This window comes from Anabrus simplex, chromosome 1 (assembly GCF_040414725.1).
Source record: "Anabrus simplex isolate iqAnaSimp1 chromosome 1, ASM4041472v1, whole genome shotgun sequence".
NCBI lineage: Eukaryota > Metazoa > Arthropoda > Insecta > Orthoptera > Tettigoniidae > Anabrus > Anabrus simplex.
The window spans coordinates 295,365,014-295,385,604 of NC_090265.1; the positions used below are offsets into that span (position 1 = coordinate 295,365,014).

At 38.9% G+C, this 20,591-nt stretch overlaps 1 protein-coding gene across 1 annotated transcript in view; it reads left to right on the forward strand.

Annotated features, from left to right (window-relative positions):
* The window catches only part of LOC136864344 (lachesin), a 512,637-nt gene that overhangs the window by 313,690 nt on the left and 178,356 nt on the right, over positions 1-20,591 (forward strand). The window contains exon 6 of the mRNA XM_068226175.1: positions 3,540-3,659. Within this exon, the coding sequence (XP_068082276.1) occupies positions 3,540-3,659 (120 nt within the window). The remainder of the gene's footprint in view (positions 1-3,539; positions 3,660-20,591) is intronic.

A 20,591-nucleotide genomic window follows, 5' to 3' on the forward strand; every position in this document is an offset into this window, starting at 1 on the left:
ATTCCACACCCAGCATTCCCTCCCCATCGTGGTGGATGGGCCGCCTGTCGCACCCAGTGAGGTTTGTCCGGACTCCAACAGTGCATGTTGTGGCGATTGACGTTCCCATTATTGTGGAAGCGCGATTCGTCCGAGAAAAAGATATGCGATACGAATGCTGCATCATTGTCTAGCCTGCCTAATAGCCACCGATAGTACTCCATTCGAGCTTCGAAATCCCGCCCATGGAGCTATTGGTGTAGATCAAGATGGTATGGGTGAAATTTATGCTCATGCCGTATTAGCCAGACAGATGGCTGGCTGGCTGGTGTTCACCTGTCGTGCAATCGCCCTTGTACTGGTGTGAGGATTATTACAAGCTGACTCCAGAACGGCCTCTTCTGTTTCTTCCGATGTAACGGGCCTATCGCGGACTGTTGGCTGGTTGGAAATCATGCTTGTTGTCCTTAGGCGTCTTTCAACAGCCGTCGCAGCAGCCGGGTGTCGCCTTTCGGCCACCGTTCCTGGTAAAGATGTAGTGCCTCGCACACGTTTTGTCTCACTTCCCCATAAATGAGGATTATATCAACGTATTTCTCTGTGGAGAACATGCCGAATGATAGCATAGATAACATTCAGACCCTAACCAGCGGAGTATGCGCAGGGCAGATGATGGATAACAGCGTCGTTCTACTGTTTCAATGTGGCAAACATGGGCCTGTGTTTACGTATTCAAACATCATACCGATGCAAATATATTTTCACAATGCATGGTTCGATCCGCCGATGGCATATTGCATCGATTGCTAGCCTAACGCCTAACAATAACTGCTACACTACACTGCTGGGAACATGGTCAAAGTACGTCGCTACATTATTTCAATGCGTCATGTTTTGCGAGTGGACGATATAACCTGCTGGTAGCGTTCAGAATCGTGTGAAAAATGTGCTCACTGCTTATTAGTATCATACAATTCGCCTGCAGGAGACTAGCCATTTTTAACTGTGGCGCACGTTAGTTGGGTTGCATGAAACTACTGTACATTGAATGCGGCGGCTGAATTGCACGGTACTTCTACTGTAGCCAACGTGCTGGATAAGTTCAAAAGGTTTGGCTGTTTGATTAGCCTGATGATTCACCTGGTATTTTTCCCTAACATGTAGGGATTTGCGAGTGAGGAGCAAGGTGACCATTTCCATCAAGATATCGAAGTGATGGAAAGAAGGTATCAGGTCCGCTGGAATACCAGTATGATGGGATACTACTGCTGATCACTTCACCGAGAAGTTCAGCAAGCGACTCATATAAGAAGAAGAAGCTATACCAGAAGCTTTAAGGAGAAGAGGGAAAGGAAGTAAAAGGAAATGGGCACATAAGTCGATAGAGATATTTTCATGTTTAGATTTAAAATAAAACTTTGTACATATTGTGACATTAATTCAGTTTTCATTCCTGTAGTATGTTCCGCTAATTTTCTGGTTTGTAACGAAGTCACATTGTGACGAAACTGAGGATGATAGAAACGAATTGAGGTCAGATCTGGAATCAGTAACAACAAAGCTATAAGAATCATCTATTAACGTTATTTTACAAGTTGTTTTTGTTGACTATGTTCAATATAATGTTTCTGTGATCTATTTTATGGGCTTTTGATATTGGATACCTTCATGTTGAGTTTCCTTCCGACTCTGCGATATTAGGGAATCCAGTATAAAGTGGGTTCTCCTGGCTCCTTTCACGACTCCCTGTTGCCTTATTTCTCAAGCAATCGTTCTCTGACGACTTTTTTCTAATTTTGATAGTCATTTTCACAATTTTCCTTGTCGATATTACATAACGACCACGCAGTTTTTCACCTCAAGACAATCACGACAAAAAGTATCACTGTCACCAGTTAACACGACGGAACAATATTTACATGCTAAGGATATTCGGGCTGATATGGACTAAGAAATTAAAGTATAAATTAATGAATATCTCTATTATCATATCTGATACGTTAAAACTGTATAAGATGTAAGTTAAATAATGGGGGAATTGTATTCGCTATAACTTTTGTTACGTAGCATCTATCGATAGGACCATTAATAATATATTTGAGAATCGAATGTTACGCCTTCCCATAAACTACGATTTTACTCAGCGTGAATAAAATTGTTTATTAATTATAGTACAATGCCTTTTCCTCCGACATTACATACCGATTTTCATTAAATTTTGTTCAGTCATTGCCTTGCGATGTGTGTACAGACAGACAGACAGACAGACAGACAGACAGACAGACAGACAGACAGACAGACAGACAGACAGACAGACAGACAGACAGACATGATGGAAAAATTAAATATTCCATTTTAATAATGATTCTATTTATTTTACGACCGACTAACTACTTTTACGGTTTTCGGAGACGCCTGGGGGCCGGACGTTTGTCCCGCAGGAGTTATTTTACGTGCCAGTAAATCTACCGAATGCTGACGTACTTAAGCACCTTCAAATACCATCATACTGAGTCAACTCGAACCTGCCAAGTTGAATTCAGAAGGCCAGCGCCCCAACCAACCTGCATTTCCTTTTTACTGTGGGCACAGGCGATCCAGAAACACCATTCTTTTTAAATACTGAGAAGTTTACAGACAAAATTCTTATTTTATATTTATGTAAGAAGATGCAATTCCCCTATATGAGTTTTCATAACTGAAATCATTTTGTAACATTAAAAGCTATGTCCGCGTGAGCGAAGCAGCGAATGGAAGTGTCGCAGCTACCAGGTTACAGGACTTTTGAAATAGGGCCATTTTGTAACCTGCGCATCAGTTAGTATATTCTAATGTGCCGTCATATAGGAACGGTAGCAGAAAATCACTGGACGTTACCTAACGGACTTTAAGATTGAAATGTTGATTCGTCGGTTGGGCGCATAGTGCGTCATCAGACGTATTTATCAGGGAGTGATAAGATTTTTACCCTTCCAAAACATATCAAATACAGTGGCCGTTTCAACCATTATTAAGTTTTACGATTGGGCAATATTTTGTCTTTCACAGTAGATTTTATATTATATTATATTAATAATAATAATAATAATAATAATAATAATAATAATAACAATAATGATAATAATAATAAATATTACCGAGTGACCCAGATACGCATTTTAAGCTGTGAAACAGCTTGCATTAGAGGGATGATGGGTTCGAACCCCACCTTCGGCAGCCCTGAACGTTGTTTTCCAATATTTCCCATTTTTCACACCAAATGAATACCGGGGCTTTGTCATAATTAAGGTCACAGTAACATCCTTCCAAGTCCTAGACTTGACCTATCCTTCATCAGTGTAAGCACTTTCTGAGTTGGTGTAAAGTTAAAGCAATAGCAAAAACATTTATGTTATTATTATGATGACTAAACCTCATTTAGAGTATTTCGATGTTTCATTTTAGATCGTTACTCAAGTTGGATTTTTGAGAATTGTTGTACCTTAATTCTAATTGAATCCCACTGTATTTAGTAGAGTTTACCTGTGTTGTTAATAGCAATCTCGGTTTCTTCCTTTCAGTTCATCCGCTGATTCAAGTACCAAACCAACTCGTAGGTGCGCCTACTGGAACTGATGTCATCCTTCAATGCCACGTAGAAGCTTCACCTAAAGCTATCAACTACTGGACGCGAGATACGGGTAAGTGTTCTTGAAAGCCGTGTAACATTGAATAGTGTATTGTCACTATAAACGACTGCTACTGACACATTGTGAATTTGAAGAATACAATGTATGAATCATCAATTGGAATGTCGGTATGAAGCACGAAGCAGGCTAGAATGCACGTAAGTCTTCTCATAATGTTGTGTCTAGTTCATTTCCAAGAACCCCACCCAGAACTCCATTGGCTAAAAGTTCGAGACCACCAATCCATCCATACTCTTCTTTGAGGACCGTGGTGCACGGGTAGCGTACTTGAATTTTACCCGAGATTTCAGGTTTCATTTCCGACCAGTCCAAGGATTTTAATTGAAAAACAAAGCAAGAAAGAAACTTAGATTATTAGTAGGATGTGAATACTATATGTTCTACAAAACCAGCCATAGTCACTGAGTTACAGGGGCATGAAATATTAGTACTTCTGTAAAATCAACCAAACTCAGTTGGCTTTCCAACAAGAACAAACAGTTTCTGCTATATAATTAAAAAATGTGTGACAAATTTCCCACCAATAATGTTGGCAAGTTTTTGTCTCTGAATTTGTCACTGTAGAAGTGGGCATCTAACAAACAGAGGGACAATATGTGAACTTGTTTTTTCCAGCACATTTTTGCTTGAAACATAGATACAGCACTGCTTTTTCTATAAACAGTTTAAGAATAGAGAAGACAAGAACGAATATATGTTTGGGATAATGGAGACTCCGTAAGTCTTGATTTGAAACAATACTCAATAAAGGGGAAGTGTTTGAGTACTGAAAAATGCAATTCAGTTATTCCACACATAAACTCCTTCTATCGTCCTCAGTACGTATGGGACCTTTCCCACCATCCCCCATAGCCCATGGTATCATGTGCCAACATCTCGAGGTGACCCTGTCGGGTCATGAACACATGGCACCATGCTCCACGGAAGGCGATGGTCAAGGGACCTTTTCGGCCTGTGACGATTCCCTCTCATTGGGATTGAATAAGTAATCCACTCACATAAGAGGTCAACGCCCTGCGGCCCAGCAAGGTCGCTGCTAACTCTCCCGTTCCTAAGATCTGAACCCCGGCTACTCAGAGTCGCAGACCGTCCGCGGCGATAAAAATAAAATATCTTACAACTAACTTAAAGGCATAACATGAACGGAAGAGGTTCTGGATGATAATTATCGGCAAGAATTAGGCACGAATAAAATTTCTGAATATTTAATTCACTCCCGTTGAACATATTTACAATCTACAACCTTGAACATCAAAGTTAACTTACATCCATTGAATGTTAATACCAGCAACGGACAACCATGTCCGGGCTATCACCCAAGTGAAATTTTGATCCACATCATTATAAGATTAATTATGTGGTCTATTGACATTACGCTGTTGAATATTATAACACAAAACAATCACCTATTCGGATTAAGTACCTGGGTGTTCACATATAACTTCAAACAACTCGGAGAAATTTGAGTTGCGTTTACTACACACTTGGTTGATAAACTTGGTTTCGAATTTACGGACACGATTATTTTACCTGCTGAGTACGGTAAACACTATTATAATGAACCAAACTTTTTACAAAAAATTATAAGAAAACTATGACCTTACGGATATAAATATTCCCGGGATTAATTCCCAAGTTACATATTTAAAACACAGCAAGTTACACTAATTTACCCTAAGATTAGAGTGGCCATCTACATCGAACAGAACACGAGAAATATAAGATTTCAAGAAATTAAAAAAAAATCATAAAATGATAAACAACTTCACGGCGTTACAACCTCTCGCAAAAAAACATGAAATGCACACAATTCTAGTTACTGTTAATCACCTCATTTGAGGACTAACTATACACATCATAGGGCCTGAACCCTCCACTCAAACGAACTACCAAAGGATTTTTCACGAAGTCTCAATTAAACAAATCAATTAGCATCAAAACAACATCCTATTTACACTATTATCACACCTGGAAGAGAAAACACATATTATAACATTTCCCATACATGGTAACTGCATCTGGTTTACCATTAGCCGTCGTTTGTGTGACTGATTCCCTTTTGTCATGTCCGAGGTACGAACGGGAGACCAACAGGTCTCTGGAGTCGGGGAACCTGAAAAATCAAGACCCTATCTATCGCTTTTACATGTGTATGAACGAAGTGTTACTGAATTCACCCAACTTAGCCTGATTAGAATGTGGTAATCGATAAACAAAAAAAAACATTTACTAGCAGAGCACAAGAGGGTTCGAGGAAAAACACTTCCTTGAGAAAGACGGCCATACATTTGCCTTTTAGCAGGCCTAGTTTGACACAAGCGAGCTCCGACCCTCCCGGGGTGGGATGCCATAAATTCCCTTGTCAACCGCCGGCACACCGGCCACATACTTTTTTTTTATTTAAACCCAACATTAGTGCGTTTACGATTGCCTATTCAGTGGGCCAATTTATTCACGCGAACAAAAATCACAAATACAAACAGGTACATAGAATTATGCTCTAACCCGCTCAGGTATTCTTCATCGGACCAATCTCTCAACTTTTGGGCCGTTACATTATTTTACTCTCTCTCTCTCTCTCTCTCTCTCTCTCTCATAGGAGTCCGGAGTTCCATCCTCGTGCCTCTCATAGTAAAACTACCACAATCCACGGGCTATCAAACTAGAGTTTAATAATCTCACAGAATTTACTAATAACAATAGTCATAACAATCACAATAATGATAATAATAGTAATAATAATAATAATAATAATAATAATAATAATAATAATAATAATAATAATAATAATAATAATAATAATAAGGACTATGTACCTGACACGAATTTATATTACCTTCATTAGATCAGCATAAAATTATCCGACCAAACTGATTAATTAAAATGAAATCAAATGAACTAACGAAAGGTACTTAAGCGATCACACAAAAAGTTTCTTTAACAGGGGCCCGAGCTAGTGTTGGTGGGGGTGGACATTTGTACCTCGGTGCCATGACTCTTCACACACATATTATGCAGCAACGCCTTAAATTATCATGCATAAAATACAACTACTTTACAATAAATCGAGTACTTCATCTATCCAACTTTATCTGGTTCACAGGATATATGGCAAAGATTCTTGCGTCATCTTAACCTGACTTCTTTCATATATCTTTCCAAGAACGAAGGCTCCTCTATTACCTCAACAAAATTAATTAGCCTTTCCCCCCCGTCTCCTCTGACAGTACTCATAAAACAAGGAAACAACCATGCTCATGCAATAAAGATAACTAGATGGGAAATTCATACTCTATTCCTAAACTGTTTCCTTCCCAAACAACTTTAAAAGATAAAAAAAAATACCGACCACTCTAATCTTACTACTTTAATTATTCAATATAAAATCATCCCATGCTATTCCTATATTCTGATATGTTTTATCTACAGGGAATATCGATATCATAAGATCATAAATTTGTACTCAACAATGCTGGTCCGTTGTCCATCGTACTCTGTTCGAGCCCCGAGGGAGGGCTCCCTTGGAGGTCTTAACCCATCCTGCTGAAGTGGGAAATCGCTGGTTCAAGACGTTCCATGATGCTCCTGGAATAATCCATAGCGTTGGGGTTTGAACACTGAAATGACACTGTTTACACTGTTTTTCACAAAACTTCCTCCACTCACGTTACAGGCAAATTTTCCTTTCTTCTAACCAGAATGAATGTTATGAATGTATACGATACCCTGGCACAGGACGCAGCTAGTATATCCTAATCTGACATATGCAATTCCGAGCTCACAGTTTCATTACCGGAACAGTTTATCCTCCCGCATTACCCCAAGGTGGGCTACTTATGTTTATTCTCAACCCTATCTTGTATGCTTGTTCAGCGCGCTCCTCAGATTACGCTGTTCTGCAGCACGATAAACGTTGATACAATTTTGTTTATGTGATAACCACTAATTCTTCGTACTATCACTATTCACTCGCCTGCCGTTTACACAGTTCCTAACATAGATTATAATTAAGAAGCTCTCTGCCTCCACTACGGGGTACCGATTGAAAAATAACGTTCCACGTTCGACAGACGGCAATTCATTGTTTCACCGTTCTCGGTGCGAATTTTTGTCACTCACGATCCTTCGTGTCGTACCGTGATCAAATTATAGATGCGCACATCATGTTTACACAGTTCAGATTTTTACTGCAGATTCGCTCTGAAATCCGACTTTTCACACTCCCGCTCACTGAAAATTTACCATACAAAGAGAGGGAAATCAGACCAAAAATCGGCCGTGTGGTCACCTCGTAGACTCCTCGAAGACTGGTCTCCACCCTCATATGTGCAGGCAAATATAAGGGCTCCCTAGGGTGGGGAATGCTTGGGAGACATCTCCCTCCTACACATTTCAGTTTTCCAGATCCACAAGGCTTACGAATCCCAGCGATGCGGCAACTTGTGTGGCCAACTACTCCGAAATACCAGATGTGATGCGGAACTCAGGATGATCGGTGGATTTGTAGTAATTAATTCCAATACAATCGGGGTGGGGGTAGTATTCGCTAATAATATTTGGCGACACTGTAGGCATGGGTACGCCGTGGTGGTTACGTAATCTTAGGGAGGTGCATTTTCGTAGGTGAAATTATTCTACCTTGATTTTCAATTTTGCCATTCATCCAATATTCCTCTTATTACTCTGACGTATGTTTTCTGGTTAGTTTAGCCTTTATTGAGCTGAAAATACCCCTGAAATCGCCCCATCGCTTTGGCATCGCTGTGCGTTGGCGTTTGTTTTCAAGATGGAGTCAGCAAAATTGTATTCTTCTTCCCCTTTTTTCCATGATACGCGCGCAGTTTGGGAGTTTTTCTGAGCCACCCACTGGGAGCTCTTGGCGCCCCTATGTCGCGAAGTGTTATGCAATATGACGCTACTGCCAGCATCCACACAAAGGAAGCTACAAGCCTACTAATTTCTTAAATATATAATTCGAAATAATTATTCATGTGACTATACGGTCACAGTAGCCGCCAATATAAGCTAGACCATCAGACTTCATGGTTGATAATGGCGATCCTGAAAATGATACAAAACTTTTATATAAAGAGTGTGATTGAAATAATTTTAACTTAATGTTGTATAGTTCTGGTAATATACCAGGATTTTCATCCACCGGTTACTGTTAGCATATCAGCGACAGTTGTCATTGAAATTTAGTTTTTCATTTTGTGCTTTGAGAGATGAGCCCTTTCTTTAATGCTATTTGTTCGGGGCGTTGACCTAGAAATATATTTTGCCCCTACTTGCACCATATGGGAGAAACCTGCGTGTATTTTGTAAATGGCAGAAGTGTAAAGTGTTGAATGTGAGGAAAGGAACGTTAAGGACGACACAAACACCCAGTCCCCAGGCCAGAGATATTAATCATCTACAATTAAAAACCCCCTGACTAGGCCGGGAATCCTTCCCGGGGCCGCCGGGTGACAGGCGCACGCATTGCCCCCTACACCACGGGGAGGTGAGCCCTTACATCGCTCGTGTATCTGTGGTGGCCAGCGCCCAAGCGGTAACACAAAGAAACTTTCCAGTTTAGCTTATTCACAAGCGATTGCCTAGAAAGGTATAAAGAGCGTAGACTAGATCTAGTTGTCCGTGCTCCGTTGTAGGTGGTTGCTAACGAGCACTGAATAACCGAGCTCGATAGCTGCAGTCGCTTAAGTGCGGCCAGTACCCAGTAATCGGGAGATAGTGGGTTCGAACCCCACTGTCGGCAGCCCTGAAGATGGCTTTCCGTGGTTTCCAATTTTCACACCAGGTACCTTAATTAAGGTCACGGCCGATTCCTTCCCATTCCTAGGCCTTTCCTATTCCATCGTCGCCATAAGACCTATCTGTGTCGGTGCGACGTAAAGCAAATAGCAAAAAAAAGCATTGAATAACACACGGATGGCGACATGAACTTCAATGCATTCGCTCGCTGAAGCCCAGTTTTGTGCTCATTGCCATATTACCATAACCATCAATGCCAGCCAAGGAGCACAGAATACGACAGAAGCATCACCAACTTGCTACCATAACTGAAGAAAGACCGTCTCCAAAGTTATCAGACAAGATAATCTGCAACATGTCCAACCCTTAACCCGTTTCTGTATGGGGTCGGGTATAAAATGAGATGAATCTTCGAAGAGTGCTTTTTAGGACCGGATGTCCTTCCTGACTTCAACCTCATCAGGCTTTAATGCAGCTAACGATATTTGATAAAATGGCACCGCGTTTGGTTTATTCAATTGAATACATGAGCATGTGCGAAGCATCAGTTTAGTTATTTCTGGAATTGGATTTTAAAACTGGTATGATATACTGCGAGAGGATTCGTCGTGCCGACCACAAGACACCTCATAATCTGCAGGCCTTCGGGCTGCGCAGCGGTCACTTGGTAGTTCGTGGATCTTCGGGGCTGTTGTGCAATGTGCTCTATACTGTATTAGAACGTATCATTGATGTTGTATGCCTTGTTGTAAGTTATATTGAATCAGGTGCAGGCACTTTCCGATCATGTGCATTCATCGTGATGATGTCCGACTCGTTGGCTGAACGGTCAGCGTACTGGCCTTCGGTTCAGAGGGTCCCGGGTTCGATTCCCGGCCCGGACGGGGATTTTAACCGTAATTGGTTAATTCCTACGGCACGGGGCTGGGTGTATGTGTTGTGTTCATCATCATTTCATACTGATCACGACGCGCAGGTCGCCTACTGGCGTCAAATAGAAAGACCTACAACTGGCGAGCCGGACCCGTCCTGGGATATCCCGGCACTAAAAGCCATACGACATTTCATTTCGCAGTTACAAATAAATCATTAGGGTTCATTAAACCGTTGGAGGATAAATTTGTCATCAGAGAAGATGTTCTCCGTGTATTTGGCAGCTTATTTTCACCGGATGAATCCAAAACTCTGACATGGTGCCTATCCTGGTACATTTTCCAACTATCTATTTTACCTACTGTAAAGTTCCGCAAGGTAGAATAAATCCCTTTATATGGTTGGCTTTTAAATTAATGATGGAATTTTAACTTGGTGTAAATAAAATAGTAAATTTACTTTTCGCGACTTTAAAAATCAGGTTACAGAAAGTAATAGAGCTATTTATTTTATTTGTCAGTGAAGATAAATGCTCATTGTTAAAGTAGAGTATTAAAATGACCAACGATTTGAAAATTAATGTGCTCTATACAAAAATATACTGTATGTGGCATCAGGGAACTTCAAAAAGACTTTACTATTGGAAGACAAAAATTATCTGAAGTGTAACAGATGGAGTATATATAACAATTTAGTGAGTCATTTTCAGATCCATGGTTATGAGAAAATTCAATGAGAGTTTTAGGTTTTAATACCTTTCCTGAAATATGTGTTACATTCAGATATTCCCGAGGACTGTTAATTTGAGATGCAGTCTTACTAATTTCTTGGAGCATTCCAGTTCATAATTCATGATCTGAATTCACTACATGTTGCTTATCAAAATAAATTTCTAGATAGCATTGGTTCTCGTAGTCCAGTTAAAGTAAATACATGAATTCCGTTTTATAATTTGAAAGTAGTTGTAACAAAAAGAAATGTACTTAGGAAAGTAAAAATCTGCATATAAATGACAGTCAAATTAGCTAGAGAATGTTGTATTACTTCAGACGACTTCAAATGTAGTGCTAGAAGGATTTTATATCTAGATTGTTCTCAACCCCTATTCAGTCAAATTGAAATTGAGATTTGGGAAAACGAGATTTCAAAAAAGTCTATAGGATTCGTTTTTTGTATTTCTCGCATATAAATGAGAATTAATTCTGTTCGTTTTGTGAAAGTAGCACAGAGACTGAACATGATCATCAAATGTTTCAAATTTGACAAAATAACGCACATTAGAATTGACTCTCTAGAATGCTGTTATGTTAATGAACATCTTAACACGTTTCACCCTTCCGGTATACCATCTCACATAAAAGTGGTGAGTCGTAATTCTTCTTCATAGTCTAAACTGCAATGCTGGTTTGTGCAATGGAACAAGATTGACTGTGGTCAAGCTAGACAGAAATACTGTTCATGCAGAAGTGCTGAAAGGCTGAACTTTAGGAAGAACGTGTTCTATTCCAAGAATAAATTTGGAAACCCTGGCATACCATTCGTTCTTAAACGGAGGCAATTTCCTCTAAATTTAGTCTTCCTCATCACAAACAACCAACCACACGGGCAAACTGACATGCAGCTGGAATAAATCTTTCCAGTCTGGTGTTAGAAATATTCCATAAATTACTTGAAGAAGCAGTAAATGTATTGTGATCTATAAAAATATGCATTATCTTTATAATATCTTCGAAATCTCTGGCCAACCTTGCATCAGTTAAATCAGTATGTTGTTCACTACCAATACGTGAAACACTTGTCAGAAAACTAATTGCAAATTTTTCTTCTTTGCATTTAGAATGGCTCAAAATCCAACACACATCGATTTTCAGTCATTTTTCCTCGAAGAGTTATACCGGAACGAATTTTAGTGCATTTCATGAGCGCTTTCTCAATTCACATATCGGTCCTAACACCAGAGCACTTCTGTCCTTTCTTCGTACAGTAAAATTGCTCCATTCAGCATTCTTTAGAGTTCTGGATTCGTTGTTTTTAGTTCCTACATTTGTTGAGGGTATATTATTGCGCATTTAGCATAATTACTATGACCTGAACTCGCAAAACTGGTAGCATATGCTCAACCACCTGTAAGAGCATTTCAAACTTTCCTTATCGCCCAGGGTCATGTAGGTATACTTTTTCATACTTTTCCTCCTGCTTCATCTTCGTAAACATTTTACTTTTAAAAAGTAATATCATTCTTCTTCGGTACGAAATAACTTGTAATTTGATACCACATACGATTTTCTTTTATTTTTGATGTTTCTCAATGCATTTTGTGCGACAGTACGTATGTATATTTTTAGTATGTTCATTACGAGCGTTTTACCTACCATTTACAACCAAAATCATTTTTGTTGCAATTAGTTCCGCCTCAAGATATTTTTTGACTTATTTTTACTGCACTATATGTAAGCTGAAGAGGTATGGGTGGTTCTGAGTTGTGACATTCGGAGCAAAACTAGTGCCCCCCCCCCCCGGTTGGGGTGACCAACTTTCAAAGGAAGGAATGAGGGACAAGACAGTCAAAAAAGGGGTACATTCCGAAATTTGGTGGGGCAGCTACATTTTTAGCAGTAATTTTAAAACGAAACAAAATTAAGGTTTTCAAAAGTATTGTGAAGTATTGTGTTGCCACATTCCCCCTTTTTGATCAAGAGTACTCTTAATGAAGTAATAACATATGAGACGTGGATATACTTCATTAATATTTATTATGCAATGTTTTTCTCCAGTCTGGGTGTTGAAGACCATGAGATATACTGAACGTCTTCTTGCAAAGTTTACAAAGTATTTTGCGGTACTCGATCAGGAGATAAGTATGGCGTGTTGGTTTCCCACTTTGCATTATGTGCGCTATATGCACATACACTTTTGCTTTCTCGGGTTTAAATGATGGCTTTCATTTTTGTGACGAGGTACAAGTACAGTCATCACTGTCCGACGCCAAATCCATTTCAAAAATCACAAAAAATTAAGAAGAAACACCAGTTAATAAAACACGTCTATGTTGATGTGCTTCGTGCTACAGAATGGGTACACACGCCACGCCACGCTACGGACTAACGGTAACTCGGAAGTCGGAAGGTACACCAGAAGCGCTTCTCCTAAGATTATATAACCTGCTTCTTTGCACATTCAAACTGCTACGCTATGTTTAGCTGAAGCTAGATGGCAGGACAGTCACGTATTGTGGAAATTTGTACCGATGACAATAACACGAAAATTCGTTCAGACAGAAAACAAAACAACTGTGGGACAAATGATGTCCCGAGCGGGACATTTACAAAGAACGTTAAAATGCGGGATGGTTTTCCATTCTCCTGCACTAATGCGAATCCCGGGACAGTTCCTAGTACAGGTCACGGCCACCAACCCCCTCACCATCTCCGAGCATCTCCTTCACCGTAACAAATCTCCCGGCCTGAGGGACAGCGTCATCGTCTAAGAGGCCCGCCTCGCCCTTCAGGGCAGGAATGATTTTTTGTAGTAGTAGTAGTAGTAGTAGTAGAAGTAAAAGCGGGACGGTTGGTACTACTCATAGGGCCGGCCGTGCTGGAATAACTACTTTTGATTCTAGAAGGAAAGTAATGGCAAACTTCCTCACTCCTCAACATGCCTTGCATGCTTTATGATGGTGCCGATATTGACTTTGTGAGTTCCCTATAATCGCGCAAACTTTGATGGTACTATTTGAGGATCCAATCAGTCTCTGCGCTAAAGAATTTACAGGCAGAATTACAGAACTAACAGCACAGTTATGACTTCCTCTTCCTTTTTCGTTTCATGGTGGGCTGAAGACCTAGATGTTAGGCCCCTCTAAACAACAAGCATCATCATCAAGTAAGCATTGTTTCATGGTCTTTTTGGTACGTTGAATCAAATCATTTCTCTGTGTGTTGTTCTTTCCTTAGTGCCCAGTATTTCTTCATTCCTTCTGATCTTCGCTTCCTCTCAACATCCTAGATAATAGTTTTGGCTTTAAATGTATATTTGCCTTGGAACCTTATATATTTGTCTTCAGTTATTAATTTAGCTTCCGATCGAATAGTAAATTTTCTGTAATTTTCTGTAATTCTACTAGGTCTTTTTCAGTTGCTTTAAACCAGTTTTTTTTTTGGTTTTTGCGGTTACGGAAGAATTCAAAAATTTGTTTGGTTAATCTATTAGAGTTCATTCTGAGAAGATGACCGTAAAAATGTATCCTTCTTTATTATTATTATTATTATTATTATTATTATTATTATTATTATTATTATTATTGCTAGTTGCTTTACGTCGCACCGACACAGATTGGTCTTATTGCGACGATGGGACAGGGAAGGGCTAGAAGTGGCAAGGAAACGGCCGTGGCCTTAATTAAGGTACAGCCCCAGCATTTGCCTGGTGTGAAAATGGGAAACCACGGGATTTATTATTATTATTATTATTATTATTATTATTAGCGAAAGTCCAATATAGTTGATATTTAGTGTGAAAGAAGTTTAATAGCATTAACCACGCTAAGCAGAACAAGAGATAAATAAATAAATAAATAAATAAATAAATAAATAAATAAATGTGTATTCTTAGTCCCATTTCTTGATACGGAGTCGAGAACGAAGTGAGATGAATTTATATGTCATGATTTAAAGGCCGGATGGCCTTCCTGACACCAACCTCAGTAGAGGAGCCACTAAAGTTTAAATGCATTATGGTGAATGAAATTGGGTAAGGAAGTGGAAGAAATCGCATGTGGCCTGTTAATAGGATTCATCCCGGCATTTTCCTGGAAGTGAAAATCAGAAACCGTATAAAACTATTTTCAGGACAGACGACGGCAGGATTTGAACCCACGCGTCTCCTCTCCCGCATGCCGAGCTTGGCATCATAGCCCTCGCGTGTTAACACGAGTGGCCACTTCACTACACAAATAAATAGATACATAAGTAAGTAAATAAATACATATGCGCCTGGCAGGCACTTCGCGAACATTCCATGTCAATACATTACAAATATTATCTGTTAAAAATCTGTTTATATCCTATAGAATTGAAAATGTGAAATATAAAGAGTCGTAAACGACTATTTCAGTTTCTACCACAGAAATAAGAACTGAGAGAACTCTAGTGTGGAATAATTAGTGTGAATCGTATTATACTTTTTCCCATGCTATGATTTTTCTTAACAAGATGTGTTGGACCTACTATTTAATTAACATTTGCACAATACATTAAAAGAATTAAACCCCATGGCACAACAGCTCCAAAGGCCCATGGCTTACCATGCGAGCGCTGCTCAGCGCAAAGGCCTGCAGATTACGAGATGACGTGTGCTCGGAACGACGAATCCTCTAGATCGTTATTCTCGGCTTTGTACACCGGGGTCGCAATCTCACTGGCAGATAGCTCCTAAAGGGGGGGGGGGGGGAGACCCAGCTTAACACGGGGAAAATAGGCCAATATTTATTCGATTTTTATATATGCTACAAACGTTGTTGACAAATGCTGCACTTATCTCAGTATTGGCATGCTTCCTAGCCATCAGAAGCAACTTCAATAATGTCAAAATTCTAATTATAACAATTTTAAATGAAATGTACAAAGTTTCCCGCCTTTATAACAATACTAGCAAGATACCCGTGCTTCGCTACGGTATTATACTGAAATTTATAATTGAATGCTTATTGTTTTAGATATATAATCCGCCGAAATTCGCGATCTGACTCGTTTTCTGCGAGAATCCTCCAAAATTCCCGATCTGACTCGTTTTCTATTATTTTACAGCACGTTTCCTCCCATTTTTTCAATATTCCTTTCCAACAATCGATTTCGTACTTCCCGGGCTAGGCTCAGGTATTCCTCTTGGTCAGTTGGGTCCGTAAATCTTTGCCATATTTTCCGTTAATCATTTTTAATATGGATAAAATCCTTCAGGAGATCCGGCGTGGTGTCATATTGGGTGATTTGGCGGCACTGAACCCGCGGCCGGACTGCATTCTTAGTCATTACCCGTCCAGGAGCCGTTGCCAGCGCGGTCCGCACATTTGACGACGGTCCGGAACATTATTATTATTATTATTATTATTATTATTATTATTATTATTATTATGTGTTGCTGGAATGGCTGATGACAGGGAAAACCGGAGTATCCGGAGAAAAACCTATCCCGCCTCCGTTTTGTCCAGCACGAATGTCACATGGAGTGACCGGGATTTGAACCACGGAACCCAGCTTTGAGAGGCCGGAGCGGTGCCGCCTGAGCAACGGAGGATCCTTATAAGTACATTAATAACAGTAAAATCAATTGGTCTCACCTCCTTCTACACCCCACCGCCGTTAAGTTTATTTACCGCCCCCCAAAATTAAAAGAAGGCTTGTTTCTTTATGTTTAAGGGAGATTCCAAACACCAATGTTCACGTCTATTACCTTCAGTTTTGAGATGTAAGTATCCCCATAAAAGTAATTTACTTTTTTCACTTCATTTCAAACTACTCCCCCCCCCCCCCCTTTTCCCTAAGTGAACTTTCCCGCAAAAAATACTTGTTTCTTTAATAGTGAAGGATCTTCTAAATACCAATTATCACGACTCTAACTTCTTCAGTTTTTGATTTATGTGTCCTCATGAAAGGAATTCAACTCCTTTACACTCCCGCCCTCCAAGATGGTTTCCCGCCCAAAACGCGTTTTTCCTTGCTTTTAAAGGAGATCAAAATACGAATTTTCACGTCTGTAACAACTTTAGTTTTTATTAGATGTATGTATTCTCATACAATTAAGCCAATTAATTTATCAATTCTTTCACCCCCCCCCCGCTTCATTGGATTTTAAGAGAATACATGTTATTTTACTTTTAAAGCAGATTGAAAATATCAAATTTCACGTCTGTAACATCTTCTTTTTTGATATATCAGTAGCCTAATTAAAAGAATTCAGCTCCATTTTCAGTCACTTTTACCCCCCCCCCCTCCAGCCAAGTGATATTTCCGAAAACTAAAAATACACGTTTCTTTATGTTTAATAGAGATAAAAAAATACCATTTTTCACTTCTGTAACATGTAAAGTTTTTTAGATATACTGTAAAAATTCTCATTTCAAAATTTCACCCCTTTTGAGTTCCCCTTAAGTGGAGTTTCCAAAAACAAATCACCTATGTTTCTTTACATTTACAGGAGATTCCAAACACCCACTTTTTACGTCTGTAACATTTTACGATTCCAAGATATTCTGTAGATATAGTCTTTCAAAAAATTCACCCCAATTTGTCACTCCTGTTTAACCGCCATTAATTGGATTTTCCAAAAACTAAAAAATACGTGTTTCTTTATTTTTAAAGGAGATACCATATACAAATTTTCAGTTCTGTAATATCTTTCGTTTCTGAGATATATGTATCCTCATTAAAGGCATTCAACCCATTTTTCCCCCTTTTACACCCCTCCTATTGGGATTTACAGGAAACAAAAAAATATGTGTTCCTTTATTTTTAGAGGAGATTCTAACTACCAATTTTTACATCTGTACATTTTAAAGTTTTAAGATGTAGACACACTCATTTTAAAAAATTCCCCCCCCCCCCGCTTTTCACCCCCAATATCTGGATTTTACAAAAACGAAAAAATACGTGTTTCCTTACTTTTAAAGTAGATCCCAAATACCAATTTTCAAGTCTGTAATATCTTCAGGTTCTGAAATATAAGTAGACTCATGAAAAGCATTCGACCCCTTCTTCAACCTTTTCTTCCCTTCTTATTAGGATTTTCCGAAAACAAAATATACGTGTTTCTTTATTTTTAAAGGAGATTCTAAATACCAATTTTCACATCTATAACCTTTAAAAGTTTTGAGATATAGATACACTCATTTTAAAATATTACCCCCTTTTCACCCCCTCCCTTAATTGGATTTTCCAGAAACAAAAAATACGTGTTTCTTTATTTTTAAAGGAGATCCCAAACACCGATTTTCAGGTCTGTAATATCTTCAGTTTCTGAGATATAAGTAGCCTCATTAAAGGCATTCAACCCTTTTTCCACCCCTTTTCACTCCTCCTATTGCGATTTTCCGAAAACAAAAAAATACGTGTTTCTTTATTTTTAATGAAGATTCTAAATACCAATTTTTACATCTGCAAACTTTAAAAGTTTGGAGATATAGATTCACTCATTTTAAAAATTCACCCCCTTTTCACCCTCCCATTAATTGGATTTTACAAAAACAAAAAAATACGTGTTTCTTTATTTTTAAAAGAGATCAAAAGTACCAATTTTCAGGTCTGTAATATCTTCAGTTTCTGAGATATAAGTACCGGTATCCTGATTGAAGGCATTCAACCCATTTTTCCCCATTTTCACCCTTTTCACCCCTCCTATTGGGGTTTTCAGAAAACAAAAAAATACGTGTATCCTTATTTTAAAAGAAGATTCCAAATACCAACTTTTACATCTGTAAACTTTTAAAGTTTTGAGATATAGATACACTCTTTTTAAAATTTCACCCCCCTTTTCACCCCCTTAGCGACGGAATATCAAAAAATCCTCTCTTAGCGAGCACCTACATCTTAATATGAATATATCCCCAAAATTTCATTTCTTTATGTCCAGTAGTTTTGGCTCGGCGATGATGAATCAGTCAGTCAGTCAGGACAAGCTACTTTATATATATATAGATATCATGGTTTCCTTCATAACTATCTTTCTGTTTCACGGATAATTATGAATTTTTCAGGGTTTCCTCCCATAGTGTTGTACTATAATATGTACCTCATTCAGATCAATAGGAGTTATATTAGATTTTATATAACATATTTATTTACAAAAATATTAATATTTTCAGGTGCTCGGAATAAAAACTCAAAAAAAATATCTAAATCACAGCTTGTTAGTGATTGAGGTTCATTTTGTAGGTGGAGGTTTTATACACACTTTAAAAATAAAAAGTACGAAAATCCTTATAATCTTTGAATTTATAAGGGAAACAGTGACATGTTGTTAAAGTGGCGTGACATTTTGAATATTTTATTTTGAAATATTATTATTAGAATTTTGTAATTATTGAAGTTGCTTCAGGTTGCCAGGAAGCATGCCAATACTAAGATATATGCAGCAGTTGTCAACAACAATTGTAGCATATTTAACAGTCGAATGAATATTAAACTTTTCTTTTCCTTTGTTAAGCTGGGTCCCCCCTAATTGTAAAGACGTTGACTGAGTGGACCTAGAACCAGCCTTTCGTCGCCATAAGACCTATCTGTGTCGGTGCGACGTAAAGCAACCAGCAATAAAAAAAAAATCAGCCTTCAGACACAGGTAAGAAAATATGCCCTGGCCGGGAACTGAACTCGGGGCCTCCGGGTAAGTAGCAAGCACGCTACCCGTACACCGCGAGGCCAGCTGTACATAGTTCTACTATGCTGGGAAAGTAAAAGCAGTGTTAAGGCATTTCGAATTGAATATTATCATTAAACTCATTATAAAGACAGGGAAGAGAATGCTCTTTTAGGAAAAGTGTAGAGAAATTTGGGTACTTTATGATAATATGCTCGTTACTTCGATCTTGTACTCGATTAATTATCGTGTTGATAACATTAGGATTGTCGGAGATGTTTGAAAAAAATTCCTTTTACTGTAGACCTTGCTGTAAATTAAGCTGAAGTGAATTATTATAAACGAAGTTCCAATTTCAGTTTCTCTCAACTTACATAGCGAGTGTCGTAAAATTACATTGAATAATCTTCATGTGAAGACGCAGCAGACTTGCAACGGAATTACATATAGCTTAACGTATATTCGACATTTGTTTACGAAATGTGGCCTAAAATTGAAACACGAGAAAATCATTCATAGATTACAAACGAAAGAATAATAATTGGATAATATAGCCTATGCGACCAAACGGAAATTAATCATTAACAGAATTAATCTCTGATTACAACTAAATGTATTCTTCTTCTTCCTCTCCTTCTTAATCTGTTTACCCTCCAGGGTCGGTTTTTCCCTCGAACTCAGTGAGAGATCCCAACTCTACAGCCTCGAGGGCAGTGTCCTGGAGCTTCAGAGTTCGGGTCGGGGGATACAACTGGGGAGAATGACCAGTACTTTGACCAGCTGGCCTCACCTGCTATGATGAACGGAGGCCTTGTGGAGGGGTGGAAAGATTGGATAGAACAAGCAAGGAAGACAGAAGGAAGTGGCCGTGACCTTAAGTTAGGTACCATCCCGGCATTTGGCTGGAGGAGAAGTGGGAAACCACGGAAATCCACTTCCAGGATGGCTGAG